Consider the following 23,408-nt stretch of genomic DNA (forward strand, 5'->3'; position numbering starts at 1 on the left):
GTAACTAATCTCAATGCAGAAGGTGTGAACTGCCTGGCAGAACTACCTACCCCTTTTAAATACAAAGGAAACCCAGACAACTAGAAATACTTTAGTTTTTAGTGGAATTTCCCTTTAAAGTTATAAAAACTACATTTGGAGCAAATTTACCTCCAAAGAAAATATAAATTCAGTAGAAAACAACATAACAGATTTTGTCTAAGAGTCAAATTCAAGTCAACCTACTATCACCTCTTAAAGCTAAAAACTAGCAACTTGATTTGTAACATTATATCAAGGCCTTGAGGTGACATTTGTACTTTTGACTTTTTGCTTTTTTTAAATGACTTCTCAGTTCCTTTTACATTTCCTTTCAAAGAGCAGCCATGTTGCACAGATGTGTTGCACTTGCAATGATGTGAAACATACCTTTCGTTCTAAATGCCTTTCCAATCGTGTGAGAGCTTCTGTTTCTCCCCCTGGCCACACTGCAGAAGGCAGACCATCTGTGTCAAAACCTGGAAAAAGAAATTGAAACAAGGAAATTCCTTGTTCACATACTGTAGGGCAGCAAAGTTCTAGCATATTGAGATCTACCCACTTTTTATTGTACCTTGAGAATAAGTTGGGCACAGTGCAAAGTACAAGACTTAAGCCAGTATGAAACTGGGCCTTACCAAAGCACATTCGCTGTAGCCAAGCTCAATTTTTCTGTTCACACTGACATTAATTTATGTTACAAGCTTTACATACTGAATTGCCTTACTTCAATTCCATCCCTATTTCTTGCACAGAGTGACCTTTCTATCATTTTCCCAATTATTTCCAGGTTTCCAGGGCTGTAATTTGTGGGCTGTCCGAAAAAAATCACTTTCTTCCCCTCAGAATTACTACTAAAAAGCAACGATTGCTACTGTAATTTACAGAATGTCTAAAAGCTTCTCCCAGCAAGTTAAAGGCACAAATGCTATCTTCAGAACATTCCTGGGTTTCATTGACCTTGATGTAAATAACAGAAGGATTATTGTCAATTGATGACAAACACATACTTGAGCTGTGAAAGGAAGATGAAAAGAGATAACAATATTTCTCCCACTTGCACAGCATCTCCCCAAGATTGTTCACCAGGTGCACAAGACAACATGTCAGCCTGTAGTTTAACTACTGTATAGTGAGAGCTTCTCTTCTTATAAAGGCTTTAAAAGCAAGGTCTGTTTTATGAGAGTTCCAAAGGACTATACAGAGCTGCCAGAGCTTAGGCAAAATCTGTCCAGACCCTTTTGTTAACAATACAGAGGTCACACCACATCTGACTTTATCTGAGGGTAAGAAAGGAACAGAAAAAGAAGGAGGAAGGATTTGCAGCATAATTGCTTGACCCTTTTACTCAGAATTACATTTACAGAAGCATAAGATTACTTCTTTCAAGAAGCTTCTCCAAAAAAATATAGTAAGGCAAATAATTCTTGGCACTGCAAGACAAGGGTTTGGGGTTTTTTTAAATTAATTTTTTACATGACAGATTAATGACCTGAGGCATAAAAATACCAAATGCATGTAATATAAAACGAAGTATCAGAGACTATTAGTAGCTTAATGATTATTTGGTACCAGGGGAAAATGGCTATGCTGTATTACAAGAAGACAAACAGTACTTTATGTAGCTTGATATATCTGACCTCCCATTTAAAATAAGACAAAAAAAATATAGAGTTGCTTAGCCTTTTTTGTTTTGTATGTCATAAACAGCATCAGTTTAACAGTTAATCCTAAGTGGACCCTCTCTCACACTTATTGTAATTCTTGTGTGTTTCACAATGTCCAAGTGATCACAGAACATACCCAGCTCTTCAAGTGATGGGACACCGTATTTCTCGTCATGGTCATCAGAAACTGGAGTACTACACTTTGCCATTACTTCTGGGGTTATGGTCTCCACAGGCATCTCCAGTGGTTCCATTCTACTAATTAAGGTCTGGAATCGCTTGTAAGTAAGAGGAGGCTGGCCTCCATTTAATTCTATTATTCTGGGTTTTACAAAAGGGAAAGAAAAGAGAAAAGACAAGAGGTATGTCAGACAACAGGATCATTTTTCTTTTTAAACAAAACACACACACCAAGAAATACTTTCTGACCCACCCCCAGTATGTTAATAAAGTCACAGATTCACATGGTAAGGCAGACAGTTTGAACTTCAGTTTTATCATTCTTTTTTCCCCCCATCAGGGAGACAAACAAATTAACTGTTTATAATTAAGTCAATTTCTTTCTATCCTGGGTGGGGGAAAACTACTCAAGAATGTGTAAGTAATGAATGCAGACAGCTGAAGGAAAACAAAAACACAGATTAGCAAAGCAGATAAGAGATCATAGCTACATAAAGATACACCCAAATCAGCTAACAAATGACACTATTTACATTTAAAAACTAACCCATTTTTCTACTCTGGGTACTATTCAGATACAGTTATGTATCATTCTTTGAACTGCAAAGTTCTGCTCAGCATGTAACAAAATTTGGATGGATGGACAAAAGAAACAAAACAAATGTGTAGTCTTCCTAACTATAAAGTATTCTGCATAGAAAGTAGCACATGACAGTTAGCCAAATAGTACTGGCAACTTACTTGTCCAGGTCATATAATGTATGGGAGATTCGAACGATGACCTCCACTCCAGCTTCAGTAGCTAGCTTCTTAATTGCTGCATCTCTTTCCTTCCCAAATGGTTCAGAATCATATTCAATGGAAAGTTTTGCAATATTCCATTCCTGCAATGCAAACAAAAAACGTGGGGTTTTGGCATCTTGGCTGCATGACAAAAGTTGAGGAAGGACGGGGACAAGATGGAACACTAGCTATTATCTGCAGCTGGTTGTCAGAGATATGCAAATGCCCAAAGTACCTTTAATACCTAGACTCTCAGAAACAAAGTCCCATGTTTTGGCATTTCAGCAGGAATAAAGCCCCTACATGTCCCATTATTGTGAGTGTACACAACAGTGGGACAACTTCTGTGCAAGCTTTGACAACTAACTTGAGGATCCATATACCTTAAGAGACACAAAAGAAGGGAAAAATGGCAGAGGCTGTCTTCTGGACATTGATAGTCATCAGCATCTTACTCTGCAGAAAAGCTTTTCATATATGCCTGTCAACTTCAACAGCAAAACTAAAGTTCTGAGGAAGGAGGGTGTCATTACACCAAACAAACATCACATACTTTCCTTTCCTTTTCCAAATCCTTATCCCTCACTGCCTTGGTTCTAATTTAAATTTTCCAGAGACTCAAATATGGTTGATAGAACCAATAACAATTTATAGGATGTCCTTCCCTCTTCCTCCTTCTTTCCCAAAAGTAAAGGTTCACAGGATGTTAGGGGCTGGAAGGGACCCAAGGAGATCATCAAGTCCAACCCCCCTGCCAGAGCAGGACAATACTATCTAACACAGATCACAGAGGAACACATCCAGACAGGCCTTAAAGTCTCCATAGAAGGAGACTCCACGACCTTACTGGGGAGCCTGTTCCAGTGCTCTGTGACCCTCACAGTAAAGAAGTTCCCCCTTGTGTTGAGGCAGAACCTCTTGTGCTGCAACTCACACCCATTGCTCCTTGTCCTATCACAGGGAGCAAGTGAAAAGAGCCTGTCCCCTCTCTCCTGGCCAGCCCTCAGATACTTACAAACATTTATCAAATCCCCTCTAAGTCTTCTCCAGACTAAAAAGCCCCAGGTCCCTCAGCCTCTCCTCATAAGTCATGCCCTACTGTCCCTTAATCATTCTCATAGCCCTCCGCTGGACCCTCTCCAGCAGATACCTGTCCCTCTTCAACTGGTGAGCCCAAAACTGAACAAAGTATTCAAGATGAAAGGAATTAGATGGAGAGAGAGAGGAAAGGTATACAGACCCAAATAAATAATCTCAATGTGATTTGGAAGTTAAAAGAAGAAAAGTTTTAACAATAAATAAAAGGTAGATGAGGTAGGGAAGTTACAAAGATATAGGGCAGGGGAAACAAGGTACAAAATACGTAAATATACAACAGATTTGATGGCAATGGGTTTTGTCCACCTCATGGGGTGATGGCCATGTGGTGAAACAAAGAGAACCAGCAACAAGGATGGTGATTTCTGGTGAGCAGGAAGGCAGGGGAGAGAGAGCAAACATGAAGTCCCCCTGCTTTTATGGATCTTAGACAGGAAGGGGGAGTGGGCTAACCACCATCACCTGGTAGTGTTCAGACCCACCCCTGGGTCAAGGCCACCTGGTTCAAGACCACCTGGTTCAAGATCACTCCCTCCATGAGGGTTACCCCTGTACACTCACCCACCATAATGAACAATCTTCACTTTCTTACCATAAAAAAAAAAAATCTTTTATGTTACAGATGCTGTTACCAAGGCCAACAGTAACAGGTGGGGGAAAAAGACCAATTAATAGCCAAGTCCTCTGCAACACCAGGGGAAATGGAAAGGTGAAGTATGCACAGAATGATCCTAGAAAGCCATTCTGCCAATCAAACTTAATCAGTTCACTCAGATACACCAGACAGACTACTTCAGATAACTGGATTTACATCAAAGAGAAAAGGGACACTCTATAAACTGTTAACCTAGGGTGTTGTTTCACTTCTGAATTTCAGCTCTCTCTTAGATAATGTCCAGGAACAACCCTGAGGATAGACTAGGGGAGTGCTTGATTTTTAAGATAACACTTGGCTCCCTCCATCACTGTGTGTCAAGATTGATTCACCAGGCCCTGAATCCTCAAGCAACCTCCTACACCCTTACACAACATTTATTTCCCATTTCTCAATGTAAAACCACTAGTAGCAATTCAGTTCATTTGGTGATTTGCACATTAGAGAGAAAAAAAACTCAAATCTAACAAAACCAACCTTAAAATAAAACACCAAGGGTGATTAAATATTTGCACTGATAACAACTTGCACTTAAGTATATAATACAAGAAATACTCCTAGCTGAAATTCTTTTGTCAGTCAAATTTCTGTGTAGAAACAACTCCAAGGTGGCATTTACCTTAAAAAGTCTTGGGAAAACATCTGCTGGCTGCCCACGAATAACAAACAAACGTGAATTCAGTTTCCGTAGATTGGCATCAAGATCCTCCAGACACTGAAGCAGGAATCTGCAAGGAATTGTACAGAAATGTTTATTTTCTGAGGCAGACCATCTTACAATAGACAAAGAGTACCAAGAGGACCAATCCAACAAATATTATCAGAGCTTCAGTATTCGGTGCATATTTTGGGGATGTATGTATGTTCATGTCCTAATGACACTTGGCTTACAGTAGTTCAATCCCATATAATACACTCAACAATAAATCAGAAAATCAAACTGCACTGCCACTGAAGTTCTTATCTCAATGCCATTCAGCTCTGGAATGGACTAAAATATATTCAAGTCTTACCTAGAAACATCTTGTCACTCTAAAGAAAAAAAAGGACACCACAGGAAAAAAAAACCAACAACACTGAAACAAAAACAAAAAACACAGACAAAGAAACAGTCACAGTATCACAGTATCATCAGGGTTGGAAGAGACCTCACAGATCATCAAGTCCAACCCTTTACCACAGAGCTCAAGGCCAGACCATGGCACCAAGTGCTATGTCCAATCTTGCCTTGAACAGCTCCAGGGACGGCGACTCCACCACCTCCCCGGGCAGCCCATTCCAGTGTCCAATGACTCTCTCAGTGAAGAACTTTCTCCTCACCTCAAGCCTAGGACAATCAGCTGTTGACGTATTGATACTAAACTGAGTTCAAGTCCTTCTCAAAACACAGCAGCCTGAACTGTTTCTAAACCCAGCATACCAGAGGACTACATGGTCATAACTACACCTTTGGCCTTCATTTTTAAAAGTAGCCCTCTACAGAACAAACTGTTCCCTGTGTCTTGGCTGTAACCTCATCCCAAGTATTTTAATGAGCCGATCAGCAAAGAAGGGGAAAAGGAAGAGGGAAATGAGTTGCTACAAATCTGCAGAAAACCAGGTAGCTGCACAAAGGATGTTGAGACAGGTTCACATGTGCAAAGACTTATTAGTGGATACAGGAACGAAAAGTAACTTCAATGCTTAAAGTTGTTTGGAGGAAGAAATTAAAACAAAAGGAAGGAAAGGAAAAAATGCTCTCCCTTGCAGCCAGAGAGATGCTAGGATTCTCCAGACCAGTGCCCTTTCCCTGGACCTGTCTGCAGTCCTGTAACAAGGGGCTCCTCCACAATGTTCTTCCTTGCAGTAATGAGTGTCTTCACCAGGAGCTGCTCAAACCTTGCCTGATGCATCTTACAAGGCACTCAAGGTGCAGGTGGATGAAGGCAGTGGCTGAGTCAGCGTGCGAGTCATTAACCTCTGTGCACACAGGCTGTTGGATCTCCTGCCGCAACCCGAAAGCTACACCCAGGAGCACAAAAAGGAGATTCTCCTACTGCAGGCCATTCTTTCTGAGCCAGCCTGCTGTAATGACACTACATGTAGATCCAAACTCATAAAGGCAACACCACAGGAGCAACCACCCAAGATCAACTCGCAGGAAGTAGCACCAGAGGCCAGGAGACACTGCACCCACAGCCTGGACGCAAGGTGTAGAGCCACCAGGGAAGAAGGGCAGGCTACAGCACTCTGAGTGCCCACAGCGTTACAAAGACAAAAGGCACCAAGAAACCATATTCACTAAATATCAAGGGCTCTTAAAACACCTAAGCTTTTAAGAATGCATTCTTTAAAAGAAAAGAGCCCATTGCAATGGATATGCTACACCTTCTAGGAGGGATGTCATGTATATGACTGTTGTAAACCTACCAACATTTTGGACATTTTCCAGAGATTTAGTAATATGTAATTGATGCCTACTTAACACACATTGCCTCCATATTTATCTGAGTAAATAATGCAAGAATTAATGTACAGAAGGCTAGCAGGAAAACTCTCCAGCTGCTATTAAATGCAAGGCTCACTTGGGGTAGCAGAAAGCAAGTCTGTGAGGTAGCCAGCATACAATACAACTGCCTCTCAGCGGGCAACTATGCTTACCTGTTTAATGGCTGAATGAGCTGAAAATGCCTAATTTTCTTGCCTTCCTAACATTCTTACTTTCCTTACTTTGAGAATAGCAAGGTCATGAAGGATATGCTGCATCCAAGATGAAACTGCCACGTACTCATTTAGTTAGGAACCACAGAGGAGAACCGTTAAGAATCTGATGAGGATCACGTATGCTTCTATCAGAGAGAACTTGGGCCTCTTGTTCCCAGTCCACTTCCAGATGAACTCTGAGAAGCACAGCTTCATCTTATGATTTCTTTTTGTTTTGAAACCAGGCCTGACTGACCTTAGCACTCATCTTATCCACCCAAACCTCGCTTTCAAAGTGCACGGACTTACACTTCACAAACTGCTATGAAAGCAAACTGCAGGAGTGCCACAGATGCTTTTGTAACAGCCCAGGAAAGGCTGAGGGATTGTTCATATGGTGGGGTTCTGTTGCTGGGATTTTCTGGTGTGGTTTATTTATGTTTTGTTTTCCTTTTGTTTGGTTGGTTTCGATGGTGTTGGGTTTCTTTGGTGGTTTTTTGTGGTGGATTTTTGTCATTAGTGGTTGGTTGGGTTTGGGCATGCCTGTTTTCTTTGTGTGGGTTTTTTTTTTGCTTGTTTGTTTTTAAACTTTGTATCATGGAAAGGGTATGATTCTATTCCAAGAGAAACTGGTGAATAGAAGTGCTCAAAACTATTCAAAGTAAAAAAAACAAACAAACAAACAACAAACCTGTCTTTCTGGGAATTATTTTTTCCTATTTGCTCCTCAGTTCCCTCTAATTTATTTTCTTCTTACCTGACTGACCATAACATATAACTTGTAGTCTGGACTTCATGCAAAATCCGATTCAAGAAGATTACATGCACTGACCCAGTCTCCACATCCAAGATCCCTAAACTTGCCCTTAATACTCTTTAATCTCTATCTTGTTGGTTCCTCAAATCCCCTCTATTATCTCTCTTAACTATCACTTACTACACTCCTACATTTCAATCTCCATAAAACTATTTTGTGTATTTAACAAGCATAGTGGTGTAGACTCAGATTGTTAAATATATGTAGCAAGGGAGCAGCAGAGTGGCCAGGGAAGATGCACATTCCCCTTATCTGAATAGAAAGAACAAATTAGAAACAGCCAAACTAGTCTGAGTGGCAATAATGTCACTGAAAGCAATGGATAATAGACCAAATTAAACTCCAGTGACCCTATAACTATAGTAACAGCAATGCAAGAGAGGACAGCTTCTGAATTCCAGAATGCAGATTGATCTTGAAAGTGATTTACATTGAAGTGTTCAGTTTATTAAGCATATTTAAATCTTCCTGTTGGAAAAGGCTGAGGTTCTCGACGACTTCTTTAGCTCAGTCTTCACTGCAAAGGCCTCCAGCCACAGTCCTGGAGCCATGGAAGATAATGGCAGGGGCTGAAAGGAAGAGCTGCCCATCATAAGTGAAGATCAGGTTCATGATCACGTGAAGAACCTAAAAATGTTCAAGTCCATGGGACCCAATGGGATGCATCCACAGGTGCTGAGGGAACTGGTAGATGAGGTTGCTAAATCCCTCTCTATTATATCTCCAATGTCATGGCAGTCTGGTGCAGTCCCCACTGACTGGAAAAAGGGAAAGATAACCCAAATTTTCAAAAAGGGTAGGAAGGATGAGCCAGGGAACTCCAGGCCAGTCAGTCTCACCTCTGTGCCCAGTAAGAGCATGGAGCAGATCCTCCTGGAGGCACTACTGAGACAGAAGAATAGTGAAGAGGTGACTGGCTACAATCAGCATGGCTTCACCAAGGACAAATCCTGCCTGACAAACCTGGTGGCCTTCTATGAACAGGTCACAACATTCAGAGATGAGGGACGAGCAACTAAGGTCATTTACCTGGGTCTGAGCAAGGCCTTTGACACTGTCCTGCACCACATCCTGGTCTCCAAGCTGGTGAAACATGAGTTTGATGGGTGGACCACTAAATGCATAAAGAACTGGCTTGATGGCCACACCCAAAGAGTGGCTGTCAGTGGGTCCAAGTCCAAGTGGAGTCCCTCAGAGATCATTCCGTGGGCCAGTCTTGCTCAACATCTTTGTCAGTGACAAGGACAGAGGCACTGAGTACAGCCTCAGCAAGTTTGCTGATGACACCAAGCTGTGTGGTGCAGCAGACATGGTGGAGGGAAGGGATGCCCTCCAGAGGGACCTGGACAGGCTGGAGAGCCAACCTCATGAGGTTCAACAAGACCAAGTGCAGGGTCCTGCATCTGGGTTGGGGCAATCCCAAGCACAAATCCAGGCTGGGCAGTGACTGGCTGGAGAGCAGCCTTGAGGAGAGGGACTTGGGGGTGCTGCTGGATGAGAACTCAACATGAGCCAGCAGTGTGCACTTGCAGCCCAGAAAGCCAACCAGATCTTGGGCTGCAGCAAGAGAAGAGTGGCCAGCAGGGCAAGGGAGGTGATCCTCGCCCTCTACTCCACTCTGCTAAGACCCCACCTGGAATACTGTGTCCAGTTCTGGAACCTCCATTACAAGAAGGATGTGGACATGCTGGAATGTGTCCAGAGAAGGGCCACGAGGATGATCAGAGGGCTGGAGCAGCTCTGCTATGAGGACAGACTGAAAGAGTTGGAGCTGTTCAGTCTGGAGAAGAGGAGGCTCCCAGGTGACCTTATTGTGGCCTTTCAGTATCTGAAGGGGGCCTACAAAAAAAGCTGGGGAGGGACTTTTCAGGATATTAGGGAGTGACAGGAACTTTTTAGGCTATTAGGTAGTGACAGGACTAGGGGTAATGGAGCAAAGCTGGAGGTGGGTAGGTTCAGAGTGGACATGAGGAAGTTCTTCAGCATGAGAGTGGTGAGAGCCTGGAATGGGTTGCCCAGGGAGGTGGTTGAGGCCCCAACTCTGGAGTTGTTTAAGGCCAGGCTGGATGGGGCTGTGGGCAGCCTGATCTAGGGTAGGGTGTCCCTGCCCATGGCAGGGGAGTTGGAACTAGATGATCCTCGTAGTCCCTTCCAACCCTGATTGATTCTGTGAATCTAAATGCATTTTAACCAAACTGGTCTGTTTTCACTGACCATGTTTATGCTAGACTACATCTAAGGTAATTTTCTGATTAAAGTGCTAACAAAATTTGTGAAAAAGAAAATCCATTGCACACATTTGCTCTTTTCAATTAAAAATGAACCTTCCTAGATCTTTACTTGGAGATGCAATCAAGACCAAAACACTTTAGTTGAATCAATTCCTTGCACCGACCAAAGTTTTCACCTCCTTTTTCTCATGTGCACCTTTAGAACTTAGAGAAGCAGCAAAGCATCTTTACAACGGTTAGATACATGCTAAGTAACACCTAGTTTCAGATATATCCAGATACAAATTCTTTTGGATTTAAGGAAGGAAAACTTTATCTTTCAGAACTTTTCTGTTCATCTGGCATGCTGTTATGCTTACGTGAATGGGTCTCCATGAAAGGAAATTCTTTGCTTGTATCAACTGTCTGGGACAACTTCTAATTCCAGCATCTTCTCTAGTTTTGGCATGGCATTTCAGTGCATTGCATTGACCTCCTGTCCTAGCAAACTGAGGTTTCACCTATAATATACACATGATGCAAGATCACAACATGCATGCCCCTGAATGTATTAAATCCTCAGCATTCAAAACACTGTCAGAGTGAATCATTAAGGGATCCATAAGCAATGAGATTTCAGTTTTCCGAGGCATCATGTTGACTGGTAACATCTCTTTGCAAGTGAAAATAGTTCTGAACAACTCTAATACCATGCATGGGTATTTACTGCAGCACAGGAGCATGCAGGTGTTTTGCTCAGTGCAGGCATGTGAAAGTAAGTAAAAGCAGCACTCCAGCATTGACAAGACAAAATTGGTTAAGCTCAAGAGATACACCTAAACACTCACAAATATGTTCCTTTCACAGTATAACATAAATGAAAATGAATGGTAAATTGGACTGTGAATTGAAACCAAGTATGTTACCTCCACCTCATAAAAAGTAATTGCTTCAAGGGCTCATATATATATAAAAAGTGAAGTTTTTTTCATGGCAGCTATGAAGTAAGATCTACTAGGCTAGAACTCTACTCCACTTTACACCAAAGTGTGGCAATTAGGAGCTATTTTAGTCTCCCCCTACAGTGAAAGGTCCTGGGGTTTGAGTCTGCAATCTAAACCAACTTTTCCTCTCAACAGTCAGTGGGAAAGCATCTTCTCACTTTGAACACATATAAAAACCACATGACAGCATCTCATGAAAAAGACACAGAAAGGATGCAGAGATTTTTTTTTTTAATCAGATGAGAGCATGGGCCCAGGTTTCTGCATCTGGCCTTCAACTTCCCTTGAACAAACCAGAGGAAGGGAAAAAGTTTACCATTAATTCGATAGTAGTAAACTGTGTGAGGTATGTGCATGACTGAAGTGATGGAAGGAGACAGAAAAGGCTCTATCTAGATTACATATAAGAAAGAAATTCTTCACTGTGGGAGTGGTGAGGCCCTGGAACAGGTTGCTTAGATAGGCTGTGGATGCCTCCTCCTGGGAAGTGTTTAAGGCCAGGTTGGATGGGGCTTTGAGCAAGCTGATCTAGTGGAAGGTGTCTCTGTCCATACTGTGAGGTTCAGAACTAGATCTTTAAGATCACTTCAAACCCAAACCACTCTATGATTGTATGACTGACTTATTGTAACACAGGGAAAACGTTCATGCATCTATTACAATAGTGAAAATTCTCATTAAAAGCATCTGAAGCCCTCATGGTTTGAAAGGGATGCACAAAAAATCTCAGGTGTTTTCTCCATGAAACTCCACAAAATCCACTGTTGCAAGTCATGCAAAGTCTGCGTGGGGTCTGAAATCTAAACCAAATGTTAAGATTTGGGGAGGTTGAGAGTGATTGCCAGAAAGTGTTTCACATAACCTATCACAATGTAGCTATCATGAACTGAAATAAACCAGTACCACCATCAAGGCAGAAACTAAAAAAGTTTAACAACTAATTGTTAAACAGTTAATCTTTAACAAAACGAACAAAACAAAGTACTACATAGAATCATACAATGCTTTGAGTTGGACAAGACCTTTAAAGGTCATCTAGTCCAATGCCTCCACAATAAGCAAGGATATCTTAAACCCGATCGGGTTGTTCAGAGCCAGTCCAACCCAACCTTGACTGTTTGTAGGGATGGGGCATCTGCTAGCTCTCTACTTTATACAGTCTTCCTGGCTCTGCACTATTAACATGATTCAAGACTTTACCCAAGGAGGAAGTCTGGAGCAGCCTGTTGAAAAGGTATAATTTATTTAGGAGACTTTTCAGAAAGATACCTATAGATATTCACACTTTTCTTCGGAAACTTTTTTCCACAGTGAAAGAGTGGTCAGGCATTGGAATGGGCTGCCCAGGGAGGTGGCTGAGTCACCAACCCTGGATGTGTTTAGAAGTTGTTTGGATGTTGCTGTCTACAACTACCTGAAGGGACATTGTAGTGAGGTGGGGGGAGGCCACTTCTCCCAGGCAACCACCAATAGAACAAGGGGACACAGTCTCAAGTTGTGCTGGGGTAGCTATAGGCTGGATGTTAGGAGGAGGTTCTTGACAGAGAGAGTGATTGGCATTGGAATGGGCTGCCCAGGGAGGTGGTGGAGTCACTGTCCCTGGAGGTGTTGAAGCCAAGCCTGGATGGGGCACTTAGTGCCATGGTCTAGTTGACTGGCTAGGGCTGGGTGCTAGGTTGGACTGCTCTTCCAACCTGGTTGATTCTATTATTCTATGATTCTATGTGGTGCTTACAGCTATGGTTTATGGTGAATCTTGTAGAATAGGGATATTAGTTTGACTTGGTGATCCTGAGGGTCTTTTCCAACCGGAATGTTTCTGTGACTTGTGTGATACAGTTTAAGTATCGTAAAGTCTTGCTTTGGCTTATTTATAGGAGTAATAAACACCCAGAAACTACAGTCATGTGGAACCATTCTTACTAGCATGAAAGGAGGAAAGTTGCTGGAAATTGAGAGGACTTGAAATGCAATGACTCCTCTTTCAAAGGTCATTTACATATGAAAATCTGGATGTTAAGCCATTAAGAATCAATACAAATTCAGGTTTGGGTTGTTGTTTTTTTTCTGAACTCAAATTCCAGATTCTGAATTTCAGCAGTAGGCAAGACAGGAGTGTTAGACTGCACAAGCCATTACCACACAAAAGAAAATAACCTAGTCAGGCTTCCTCATTCTGAGGAAGAAGTTTAAAAAGTTGAGTGAAAATGACCAGTGCTAAAACTTGTTTTATTCTTAAGTTACTTAGTATTTTTACATATGACTGCAACCTATCCAAACCAATCTGTTTAACCAATCTTCTACGTTCTAGTTCCCATTCCAAGTCATTGATTACAACTTCTCCAGTGAAAGATAAGCACTGCCAAAGGAGAGTCCCATGTAATTACAGATATTTGATGGCCACCCCGACTTTGTCCACCAGAATTATCTTTGCAGCCCAGTGTCCGCTAGTTTAATTTTTCCCCATTCAATGTTCTTATTTCAAATGTTGCTTTCAGATCATAACATATTTCTGAGCTCAGTAGAGATGGATTCAATGAAGTGCATTACCTCTTGTCTAAGAACCACTCTTTTTTGAGTGAATGCAGTTTACAGCATTAGACCCTGCTGTAGTAATAAATTGTGCAACATTTATTTGCCTTCATGGGAAAAGAGAGAGCGCCTTTCTTTCATGCTTATCTGCTAGTTTGCTGTATGTTCATTTAGGTCATTGTGAAAGTCCAGTATCATTTAGGTAAACATATTCCTCATATTAGCTTCTACAGGACTCACACAGCAGATTCCACCTAACACCAACACAGAGTATACAACACTGAGCAGTATCTCAAGTTTTATGCATCTGTACAGAAATGTGTAATGTTTTATCAGTATATTCTGCTGCTTGATTGCTACCAAGCAATGTGTCTTAGTGCAAGCAGTATATTCTTATGAAACTAAGAAGATTAAGCTCAGACAGGATTTAAGTGTTATGTACACTCCACCACATCCCTTGGCAGCCAGCCATTGTAATATTTTCCTATTACCAAATCAAGGTCACAGAGGCATTCCTTATATTACATTACATTGTTTCAGCAAATATTACACACAACTTCCACATCCTAAAAAGGTATACAGTAACACATTTCATAGAGGTATTATCCTTTAAGCTTACAGTCAAGAGCAGGGGAAACTCCAGACACTGATGTAAAATGGCTGTGGTAGCTAACTAATCTCCTGCAGGGTTCCTCTACAGCCAGAGAAAAAAAACACAGCTCCTTTAAAGTGCAATTCAGGACTTCAGAATCTTTCATAACTTAGTAAGAGCTGAGCCACATGCAAAACTAAAACCAAACACAGATAATGAAGTGCATCACTTGGCTCTCTGCCCCTGATATTTACTGCTGTTATCATCTTCAAGCCAAATCAAAGCTGTGATGGAGGAAGAATGCAAGATTTACCCAAGCTCTCATACAGCCAAAATACTTGTAATTGCTGTAAAAGAGGGTCTCAAAAAACAAGTTCTATGCTTTGAAAAATGATGAAAGGAAGGGCTTCAAACAACTGAGAAAGCAACATGCAAAATTTAATCCCTACAAGCTGAGTTCTTTTGGGTGCATATTCTTTGAAGCTAAGTAGTAAAGAGTATTTCACATATGGAGTAGGACTAGAATACCAACTACAGCAAGCAATACTGCTCCATCAAGAGCAACAAAATCACGGTAGTTTATCTTAGCTTACATTGCATACAAAACTAGCATCTCCTTACGCAACATTCCTCAACTTATCTCCAGCTGAGCCCCACCTTTTCACGGTCAGCGTTCCCCAAAGGAAAGAAACACAGTGTTTTTGTCCTAACCAGAAAACATTCATGATCTCCCAAATAGCAATCTGTATTTTATGAGCCATATGCCACAGCAAATAATGTATTTAGCTTCTGTAAAGATGTGGATCTTAACTCCATAAGCAAAGGGCGCCTATCATTCATCTTAAGCTATTTCCATATACTATCTGCAAACATCTCCAATTACTTGCTTGTTACAAAGGTCAGCCTTCTGATGATATCAGACTGACAGGTTAACAGCTTCCTAAATCTCTCTACCAGTATCTTCCCTTCTTTGATGTATATATTCCATGTTTATTTTCCTCAAATCCTCTAATTCCAATCTGATAAATCAAATTTCACATTTGACTTTAACCCCTTAAGGCTGCTCTTTCCAGAGACAAAGTAGTTGGATCTATAAAAGAAAACTTAAATGCAAACAAATGTGTTTGCAGTGGTGACAGCTGGGGAAATAGGATCTAGAAGCAAACTACAAAACTAAGTTAATTGACAGTACAGACATTCTCATACTAAAATAAATTTAAAAACCTTATTCTCATGTATCCAAGTTCTCTTGTCTAAATGAGCAGCTCCTAAGGTTTGAGGTCATTAAAACTAGAGCTGGTCTGCCTTATAAAATAGTTGAGCCATGTTATTTTCAGCAAATCTAAGCTGTCCATGAGAAAGTAACAGCCATGACAAGGAGGATAAGAGCACAATAAAAAGATAATCTTGCAATCTGATTGTGAAGGACGAATTTTATACTGCCTCTCATTTATATTAATAAAACCCTTTTACTTTCTTTAAAGTGCCCTTTTTTTAAGGTGATAATTACTACTAATAAGATTTTGTACAATTTTGTTTCCCATAATTTAAATACCACATAAAATTCATGTATTTCTCAACTACGCTGCATAAATGTCAGGTCCTTAAGGTACAATTCCATTGTCTCTGGCTTCCCATATCTAAAAAAAAAAAAACACCACCAACAAAAACTGTCTAACTAACAAAAAAGGAATTAAGGGTAGAATTCAAACCTGTTAGCCAGAACAGAAATGGATAGAAAGTTTGGAAAACAAAAAAAATCTGAAGTTACTCCTAAAGATCTTAATTAACACTGAGTGACTTTCATTTCTGTAGGGATCATGCATGACATTCAGCACTATCCTAACTTCCCACTGCTACTCCTATGATTCAAGAAGGCTAAACTGAGCTGGGCCTTCAAAACTGAAATTAGTCATTTACATCTCAACACAAGTTCAACATGTAGAAAGAATCAACATTAAAAAAAACCCAAACTTTTAATCTCCCAAATAACTGAAATACAGCTTAACTTATAAAGCTGCATAAATCTACTTTGCCTCACAGTTTTTTAGTGCATGAGTAGACTAAAGGAGGTAGTTGGTTCACTTCACAGTATCACAGTATTATTAGGATTGGAAGAGACCTCACAGATCATCAAGTCCCACCCTTTACCACAGAGCTCAAGGCTAGACCATGGCACCAAGTGCCACGTCCAATCCTGCCTTGAACAGCCCCAGAGACGGCGACTCCACCACCTCCCCGGGCAGCCCATTCCAGTGTCCAATGACTCTCTCAGGGAAGAACTTTCTCCTCACCTCCAGCCTAAATTTCCCCTGGCGCAGCCTGAGGCTGTGTCCTCTCGTTCTGGCGCTGGCCACCTGAGAGAAGAGAGCAACCTCCTCCTGGCCACAACCACCCCTCAGGTAGTTGTAGACAGCAATAAGGTCACCCCTGAGCCTCCTCTTCTCCAGGCTAACCAATCCCAGCTCCCTCAGCCTCTCCTCGTAGGGCTGTGCTCAAGGCCCCTCACCAGCCTCATCGCCCTTCTCTGGACACGCTCAAGCATCTCAATGTCCCTCCTAAAATGGGGGACCCAGAACACTTCATGCTACAGAAGTCTAGAGCTGACAAAAACAACAAACCAAAAACGTGCAGAGCTTATTAACATCAACCCTGGTAAACAAAACTGACATAATAAATACAAAAATCTAAATATCTTTGAGATAAACATGCTATCTTCATCTGCCACAACTGCAGCAGTTCACTGCCATACTGAAAGTCAAGACCAAAGCACCTCACTTGAAGCAACTAAATTCATCTTGAAAAGTTACCTAGTACAGTTAAATCGAACCTCCTGCTAACTAAAACCTGATAATGAATCATCTCTGTAGAAGTACTAGTAACTTAGATGAAGAATTATTTTAATTGAAGAATGAAACCTTCATTTCAGCAACCATAATTTTTATATTTTCCCTATCTATCCATTCCTTTCGGAAAGTAGGAAGGAGTTACCAAAACTCACACCTCCCTGATCATCAGCCACATTATTTTTTGTTACTTTGTTGCACAAATAAAAGGTAGAGAAGTGGAAAATATTATCCTGTGCAGGATGACTATTCTTTCCAGAAGATGCAGATAGGAATGCTGCCAATTTAAAGGAGGGGAAAAAAGGGGGAAAGGGGTGGGGCAGGCACCACGCCTCTCTTCCTGAAAGTGGGCAAAGCAGCTAATGTAAGAGCAGCTGAATGCCAATACAAATTGTTATCACTCCAGAAAAACAGAGAGTTCTAAGAAAGATTAAAAGAAAAGATTCACATAACCCCTAAGATATTTCTATAGACACACACAAAAAAGATGGGGGCGCATTTGTAGGCTCTAAGCTCTTGAAACTTAAATCACCATTGAGAATTGGTATTGCTACACAATACCTTCAAGCAAGAAGAGATGTTCCCCGCTAGAAGTCAAACAGAAAAAAAACCCAAACCTCGTTTTACTTTAATCCCCATGCGCCCAAACATCAAGGGGCAATACCAAAGTGGGGGGGACGAAGGGAGGGGCAGGGGAGAGGTGAGGGAAGTCTACAAAATCTGCAGCTTTCATTGCTGTGTCTCATAACCTGATCATTTCCTTATACCATTTGCAAGAAGAACATTTCAATATGAATCAACAAAAATAGTTTCCTAAAGTAGGTCGTTGCTGCAGCAACCAGGCGGCTGTTTGGACTACTCCCTGCCACAATGACCTACTTTTCCAGTTATACGTAACCGCTGTCGCAGGAGCCGAATTTCTCCTTCCCTCCCCAGCGGCTCCGAGAGGATTCTCGTACCAGGGCTGAACTCTACTCCTAATCGGGACGGAGAAAGGCTTTGAGCAGGTACAAGCAGCAGGTTGGTTCAGCTCCTTTCTGTCTATTTAGAAGTGTCGACTGCTAAAGGTTAACTGAAACCCAGTATGTGCTCGCAGTTCAAAAAGTACTAAGCCAATGTTCAGAACTGGAGGAGCTGATGAAAAATAGAAAGGGAAGGTGTCAAAACGACCAGCAGTTTGCTAACACCGTGTCCTCTGCCAGAGTCAACAGCTGGCAGCAAGCTTCAGCACAAACAGCCTGCTTCAGCACTACCATCCGGGCACAAGCTAACAGGTATCATCCTTTATTATAGGTCTAATCAACACAAACCTGCACTAAAGAAAAACCCTCAGGAATGACAGGTAAAGCTAACGCGGTTTTAAGCCCTACTGAACGCTGCAGGGACATATGAAGGTATCACACAAACCCAGGAAGTAACAGAGACGATTACATAATTTCCTGTTTACTGTTCATGACCATTAACCTTATGACAAAGGAAAAAAAACACATTACCAGCACAACTTCCCATTGAACTATATCTTAAACTACACAAAGAAAATACCGCATCTGTAGAAATAAGCCTACAAGTCTTCAGGCATCCATCACACTGGCTTATGCATAGGTATTTTTTGATCAGTTTATGCGAATCCCAAGTTCAGAAGCTTTCTTCCAAACTAAAATTTTAAGAGGCAAGCACAAGAGACTAACACTTCCAAGCAAAAGACAATTCCTTCCAACAAAAGACAAGCTATGCATCTTAAGTAGAACTTCAGTTAACAGAAAGATTCTGACTGATCCAGCTCACAACATGAAAGCCAAAGGAAATGCAGAGAAGCTCTGCAAAGTTTATTTTACCTTAAGTCTTCTTAAAACGTCTAAGTTCAGCAGGAGAAATACTGGAATTGGAAAAAAAAACCCATGGAACTGCAAATGGATTGTTTTAATTCCCACACTCTTTCACTTGGGAATAAATCATGAGACAGTTACCCCTGCAAATCTCACATTCTTCAAACAGAACAGAAAACAATCCTAAAAGTTATTGGGAAGCCACAAAGAGGTAACTGCAAAGGTAGGATTCTGTAAGAATGATGGACTTGAAGAAAAAAAAAAGATTACAGAATTGTGAGAAAAATCACATACTTGTGGAAAGAAAAAAAAGGGAAAAAAAAAGAAATCAGAAGAGCTGCTGCAAGAGCAGCATCTGATCACTAGTAACACTTTTCAGTTTGAAAGTATGACCTTCAGTGCCAAAAGTGCCATTGTGCTGTCTCATATGGAAGTAGTAAAGAACCAGAGTACTGAAGAACTTTTCTTTGCAGACTAACACATTTCAGAGATGGCACTGGAAAAGGGGAGTCGGTGGAGTTATATTTGAAAGAATGCAGCAAGCCAAAATTTAAAATGTAAAAACAGAAAGATCCACATTATCCCCAAAACCCCATGACTTTCTTCATAGTGTAGAAGAAAAACATACTACTGCTGAAAGAGAGTACTTCTCATCAGGAAACTTATTGGCAAGTGGGTTACAGAAAGGAAATTGCAACCAAATGAAAAAACCTGCCCACTGAAAACACCATGACTATATGATCAAAACTAAGCTTTAAAAAAGATCCTCTGAAATTATAACAGGCTCAAAAGGGAAAAATATGCCAGAATTAAAGCTGAACTATCAATGTCACAGCAATTTACAACATTTTCTTCTGTCATAAGATGAAGGAGCTACTTATCACAGTATTATCAGGGTTGGAAGAGACCTCACAGATCATCAAGTCCAACCCTTTACCACAGAGCTCAAGGCTAGACCATGGCACCAAGTGCCACGTCCAATCTTGCCTTGAACAGCTCCAGGGACAGTGACTCCACCACCTCATCAGCAGATGTTTCCAGGTCATAACAATTAAAGAGTGTGCTGGAGAAAACAAAAAGGTAAGTTATAGCAACTCATTTAAAGAAGCATTCACAGGACTTGGGATATACTGCATAATAGCAGTAAACAGCACACAGCTGTACTGTCTAAAAAGAAATAGAAATAAAAGCTCAGTAAACCTGTCATCTACTAAAAACAAATAATGGAAAGTCACAGGAACTATCCCCAGGCAACCCAAATAAACCAAATAATTGAGATGACACTCTTTGCTTGATGGTCCTCATTAAGACTTGGACAGTATCAACTTCTTGAGTTCACTAATAAGACTCATAAAAACAAAGAACAAAACCAAAATGCAACCTCCACCCCAATCAAAGACTCTTCTGAAACCTGGGAGAACAAGAGTTAAAATAATCACTTGGATATTTTCAATGCATATCTCAGTATTATAGACATAGAGTCATGTGTTTCCCATGAGAAGGGCATAAGTGAAACAATAGCAGGCAATCTTTGCTAAAAGCTGTATTGTTCTTTTTCTCTGCTTTAAGACTCCTAGGGAAAAAAAAAAAGGCATGTTTGTTCTCAGGATTGTGAAATATAAACAATAGGAAAAAATAAAAATCACTTGATGCCACAGAATTTACAGACAGAAATATTCAACTCAGAGGAAACTCAGAACAACAAGAAAGAAAAAAACTATTCAATTCTTCATCTAATGAAATGTCTTGGAAGTCAAATTATTAACTATTTTTAATGCCAGCTGCTACATAAAAAGGAGTTTCACAATTCTCTGTACACTTCTCCAGTGCTTCAGAACTCCATGGATTGCAAAACTGAGATAAAGCTTGCCATGGCATTCGGTACCTTTAGTACACAGCAAATTTGTTACCATGCAGAGCACAATTATGATTTACTAACTATTCAAGGCATGAGGTTACAAGCAACTACACGAAGGAGTTACCTGTTTGTTTATTCATCTTTCTGATTAATATTGCCCTTGTATTTCTGTTCTTTTAATCATTGTTTTACCACTCTATCTCAATTGAAGCGGTTTATCTTTCGCCTAGAAGGTAAATAAGTATTGGTATGAAGGGAAAAAAAAACAACCCTGCAAGCACTGAACTCCACAAGTTCCTTACTATAAAAAGGAAAGCACTTCCCTAGGTCATAGATTCCACACTTTGGATAGCTCACAGATATAAAAGTCAAAGTTTTCCTTACAGGAGTTGTTCCTAAGTAGCCTGTAGTCTAGGTATCCCATCTCCATTATGAAAGAAGCAATAACAAAGTGCATTCATACTTCGCAACATCCCCATCTAAGTGTAAATAGATTTCTGGTTCAACATTTCTGGGTTTTGTTTTGGAAGTGTAGAAGTCTGTGTTCCAAAGGAGTCAAACTTACAGTGCAAGAATTTTGCAGTCTTCGCTTTCTACAGTTGTGCAAGAGTCACAAACATGCGGGCAGACATTAAAAAGGAACACGTGTGACTTGAACAGGAAAGGAAATGCTTTCCTATAGATCAAGAAACACTGAGAAAAAGTCCAGTTCAAAAGCAAGGCACAGAAAAATTCTTCAGTTTAGTTGCAAGAGAAAGCAACTCACAACACAAAAGGTCAGGTGTACATAACATCACATGCAGGATGCATCCTGATCAATGTTCCACTGGAAGAAATGTCTTCTATCTCTGATAATCTGAACAGGTTTCATCCTATTGCAAGGAACTTGTTGCATTAGCACCTTGCAAAGGGATAATGAGTAACAGTTTGATACATAAAATTTACTTCTTAAAACATGAGTATTAGTAGATTCTTATTCCCTAGTCAAGTTTATCAATATGTACTTTCAGACCTTTCAAATACTAATGGACTTTTTAAAAGTTAGAGTATAGAATTTAAGGAAAAAAGTGCTTTTTTTTAGCTGAGCTGCAGTGAACAGAGCTTCCTACTGTCCAAACTAATGCTAACAGAGTATGTTCATTTTTATTCTCTATTAGTAACTGGCTTGCTCTGAGATTCCTGTTTCAAAATTAGATGTACATGCAGACTTTTGCAACAGCTGTCTCCATTTACACACTTGAAACAACATTGCAATATTGACCCCGTTTCCCTCACTCCTTCCCAATCCTACCCTTTACCTCCACTGAAGCTTTATTCTTGCATAAAGAAACACTCACACACAAAAAACTCCAAAGCAGTGAAAGCAAATGCTTAATAGTGACCTGAAAAATATATGGAGGCTTCTGGGTTAGAGTAACATTGCAATTACAGTTCACCTGTTGACCTAGATTGCAAAGAACTCGAAAGCCTCAAGTACACAGAAGCAAATACACTAACTTTGCTCCACATTGAAAAGGTGCTGAAAAATTTAAGCAAAACATATCAGAGAAACATACCCTAGCAATCAAATGCAGTCCTTTCCTAGAGGTAACCAAAGACACTGCTATTACATCTCTTAAAATGTGATATGCAAATTACTAAGCCTGTAAGAAAAAGTCACATACTCCCACACAACCCATTGATGCTCAAGCTGACTATTGCCTTTTTAGGTCACTATGGGAAAATCACAAAATTTCCTGAAGCAAAGAGTTTCTTTCAACACACAAATTAATACATCACAGATTTTAGTGTGCCTTCTACAATGAAAAAATGGCTGACTTGGCTGGCAGCTTGACCTCCCTCCTATCACAGGTTATGTAACTAACCTGAAAACCTGCCAGGCATTGAGAGACTATAGAAAATAAGTACTTTCCTTGAAAAGAAAGGTTTCCACGCTGCAGATAAACTGTCAGAAATCAAAAAGTTCAGGTGGCACAATGACAAGCACCTGGTTCTGCAGTATTTCCATAATGAAATATACTTAAAAGAGTAGCTTCCATTGGTAAGAATGAAGACATTTTCATGAACTGGAGAAAAGTGTACTTTATTCTGTGACAATGGCCAAAAGAGGATGGTAAGATATGAAAGAATTTGCTTTGAAAAACTAATGCAGAGTTAACTGATGCTGATGCATACTGATCAGTTGGGGAGAATAAAAACTATAAAGAAAAAAGTCTTTATTCATGATTGCCTAAAGAGAGCTGCTTTCACATTTGTCACAGAGTGTGTTCGTTGGGGGTTATCATCCTCTCCTTTCATGACCAGAGGAGGTAATACCACAAATAGCAGGCAGACTAGCTCTCCCCTGCTCAAATAATGTGATCTATTGATACTCAGGTAAAATAAAACAAAAGTAGATTTCAAGAGAACTAAGATTTAAATTATCCTATATTTTTTTTTCAAGACTGTATTAGTCCCCCACGAAGTCCACTCACTGCTCTTACACATTAAGAACATTCTACCCATATCTTCTCTTTATGTCCTCAAACTTTCAGTTTTAGTGATATAAAACCTGGTCTCTGAAACCTCAAAATTTCTTAATCTCAGGAATTAGATTTTTTCAAGATTAAAAACCTGCAATAAAAACAAAAACAAACCCAA

At 40.4% G+C, this 23,408-nt stretch overlaps 1 protein-coding gene across 1 annotated transcript in view; it reads right to left on the reverse strand.

Annotated features, from left to right (window-relative positions):
• The window catches only part of CRY1 (cryptochrome circadian regulator 1), a 38,706-nt gene that overhangs the window by 9,956 nt on the left and 5,342 nt on the right, over positions 1–23,408 (reverse strand). Inside the window, exons 2-5 of the mRNA XM_064155388.1 lie at positions 5,021–5,129; positions 2,607–2,749; positions 1,822–2,006; positions 409–497 (exon numbers count right to left, since the gene is read on the reverse strand). Of these exons, the coding sequence (XP_064011458.1) occupies positions 409–497; positions 1,822–2,006; positions 2,607–2,749; positions 5,021–5,129 (526 nt within the window). The remainder of the gene's footprint in view (positions 1–408; positions 498–1,821; positions 2,007–2,606; positions 2,750–5,020; positions 5,130–23,408) is intronic.

Source organism: Pogoniulus pusillus, chromosome 15 (genome assembly GCF_015220805.1).
Source record: "Pogoniulus pusillus isolate bPogPus1 chromosome 15, bPogPus1.pri, whole genome shotgun sequence".
NCBI classification, from domain to species: Eukaryota; Metazoa; Chordata; class Aves; order Piciformes; family Lybiidae; genus Pogoniulus; species Pogoniulus pusillus.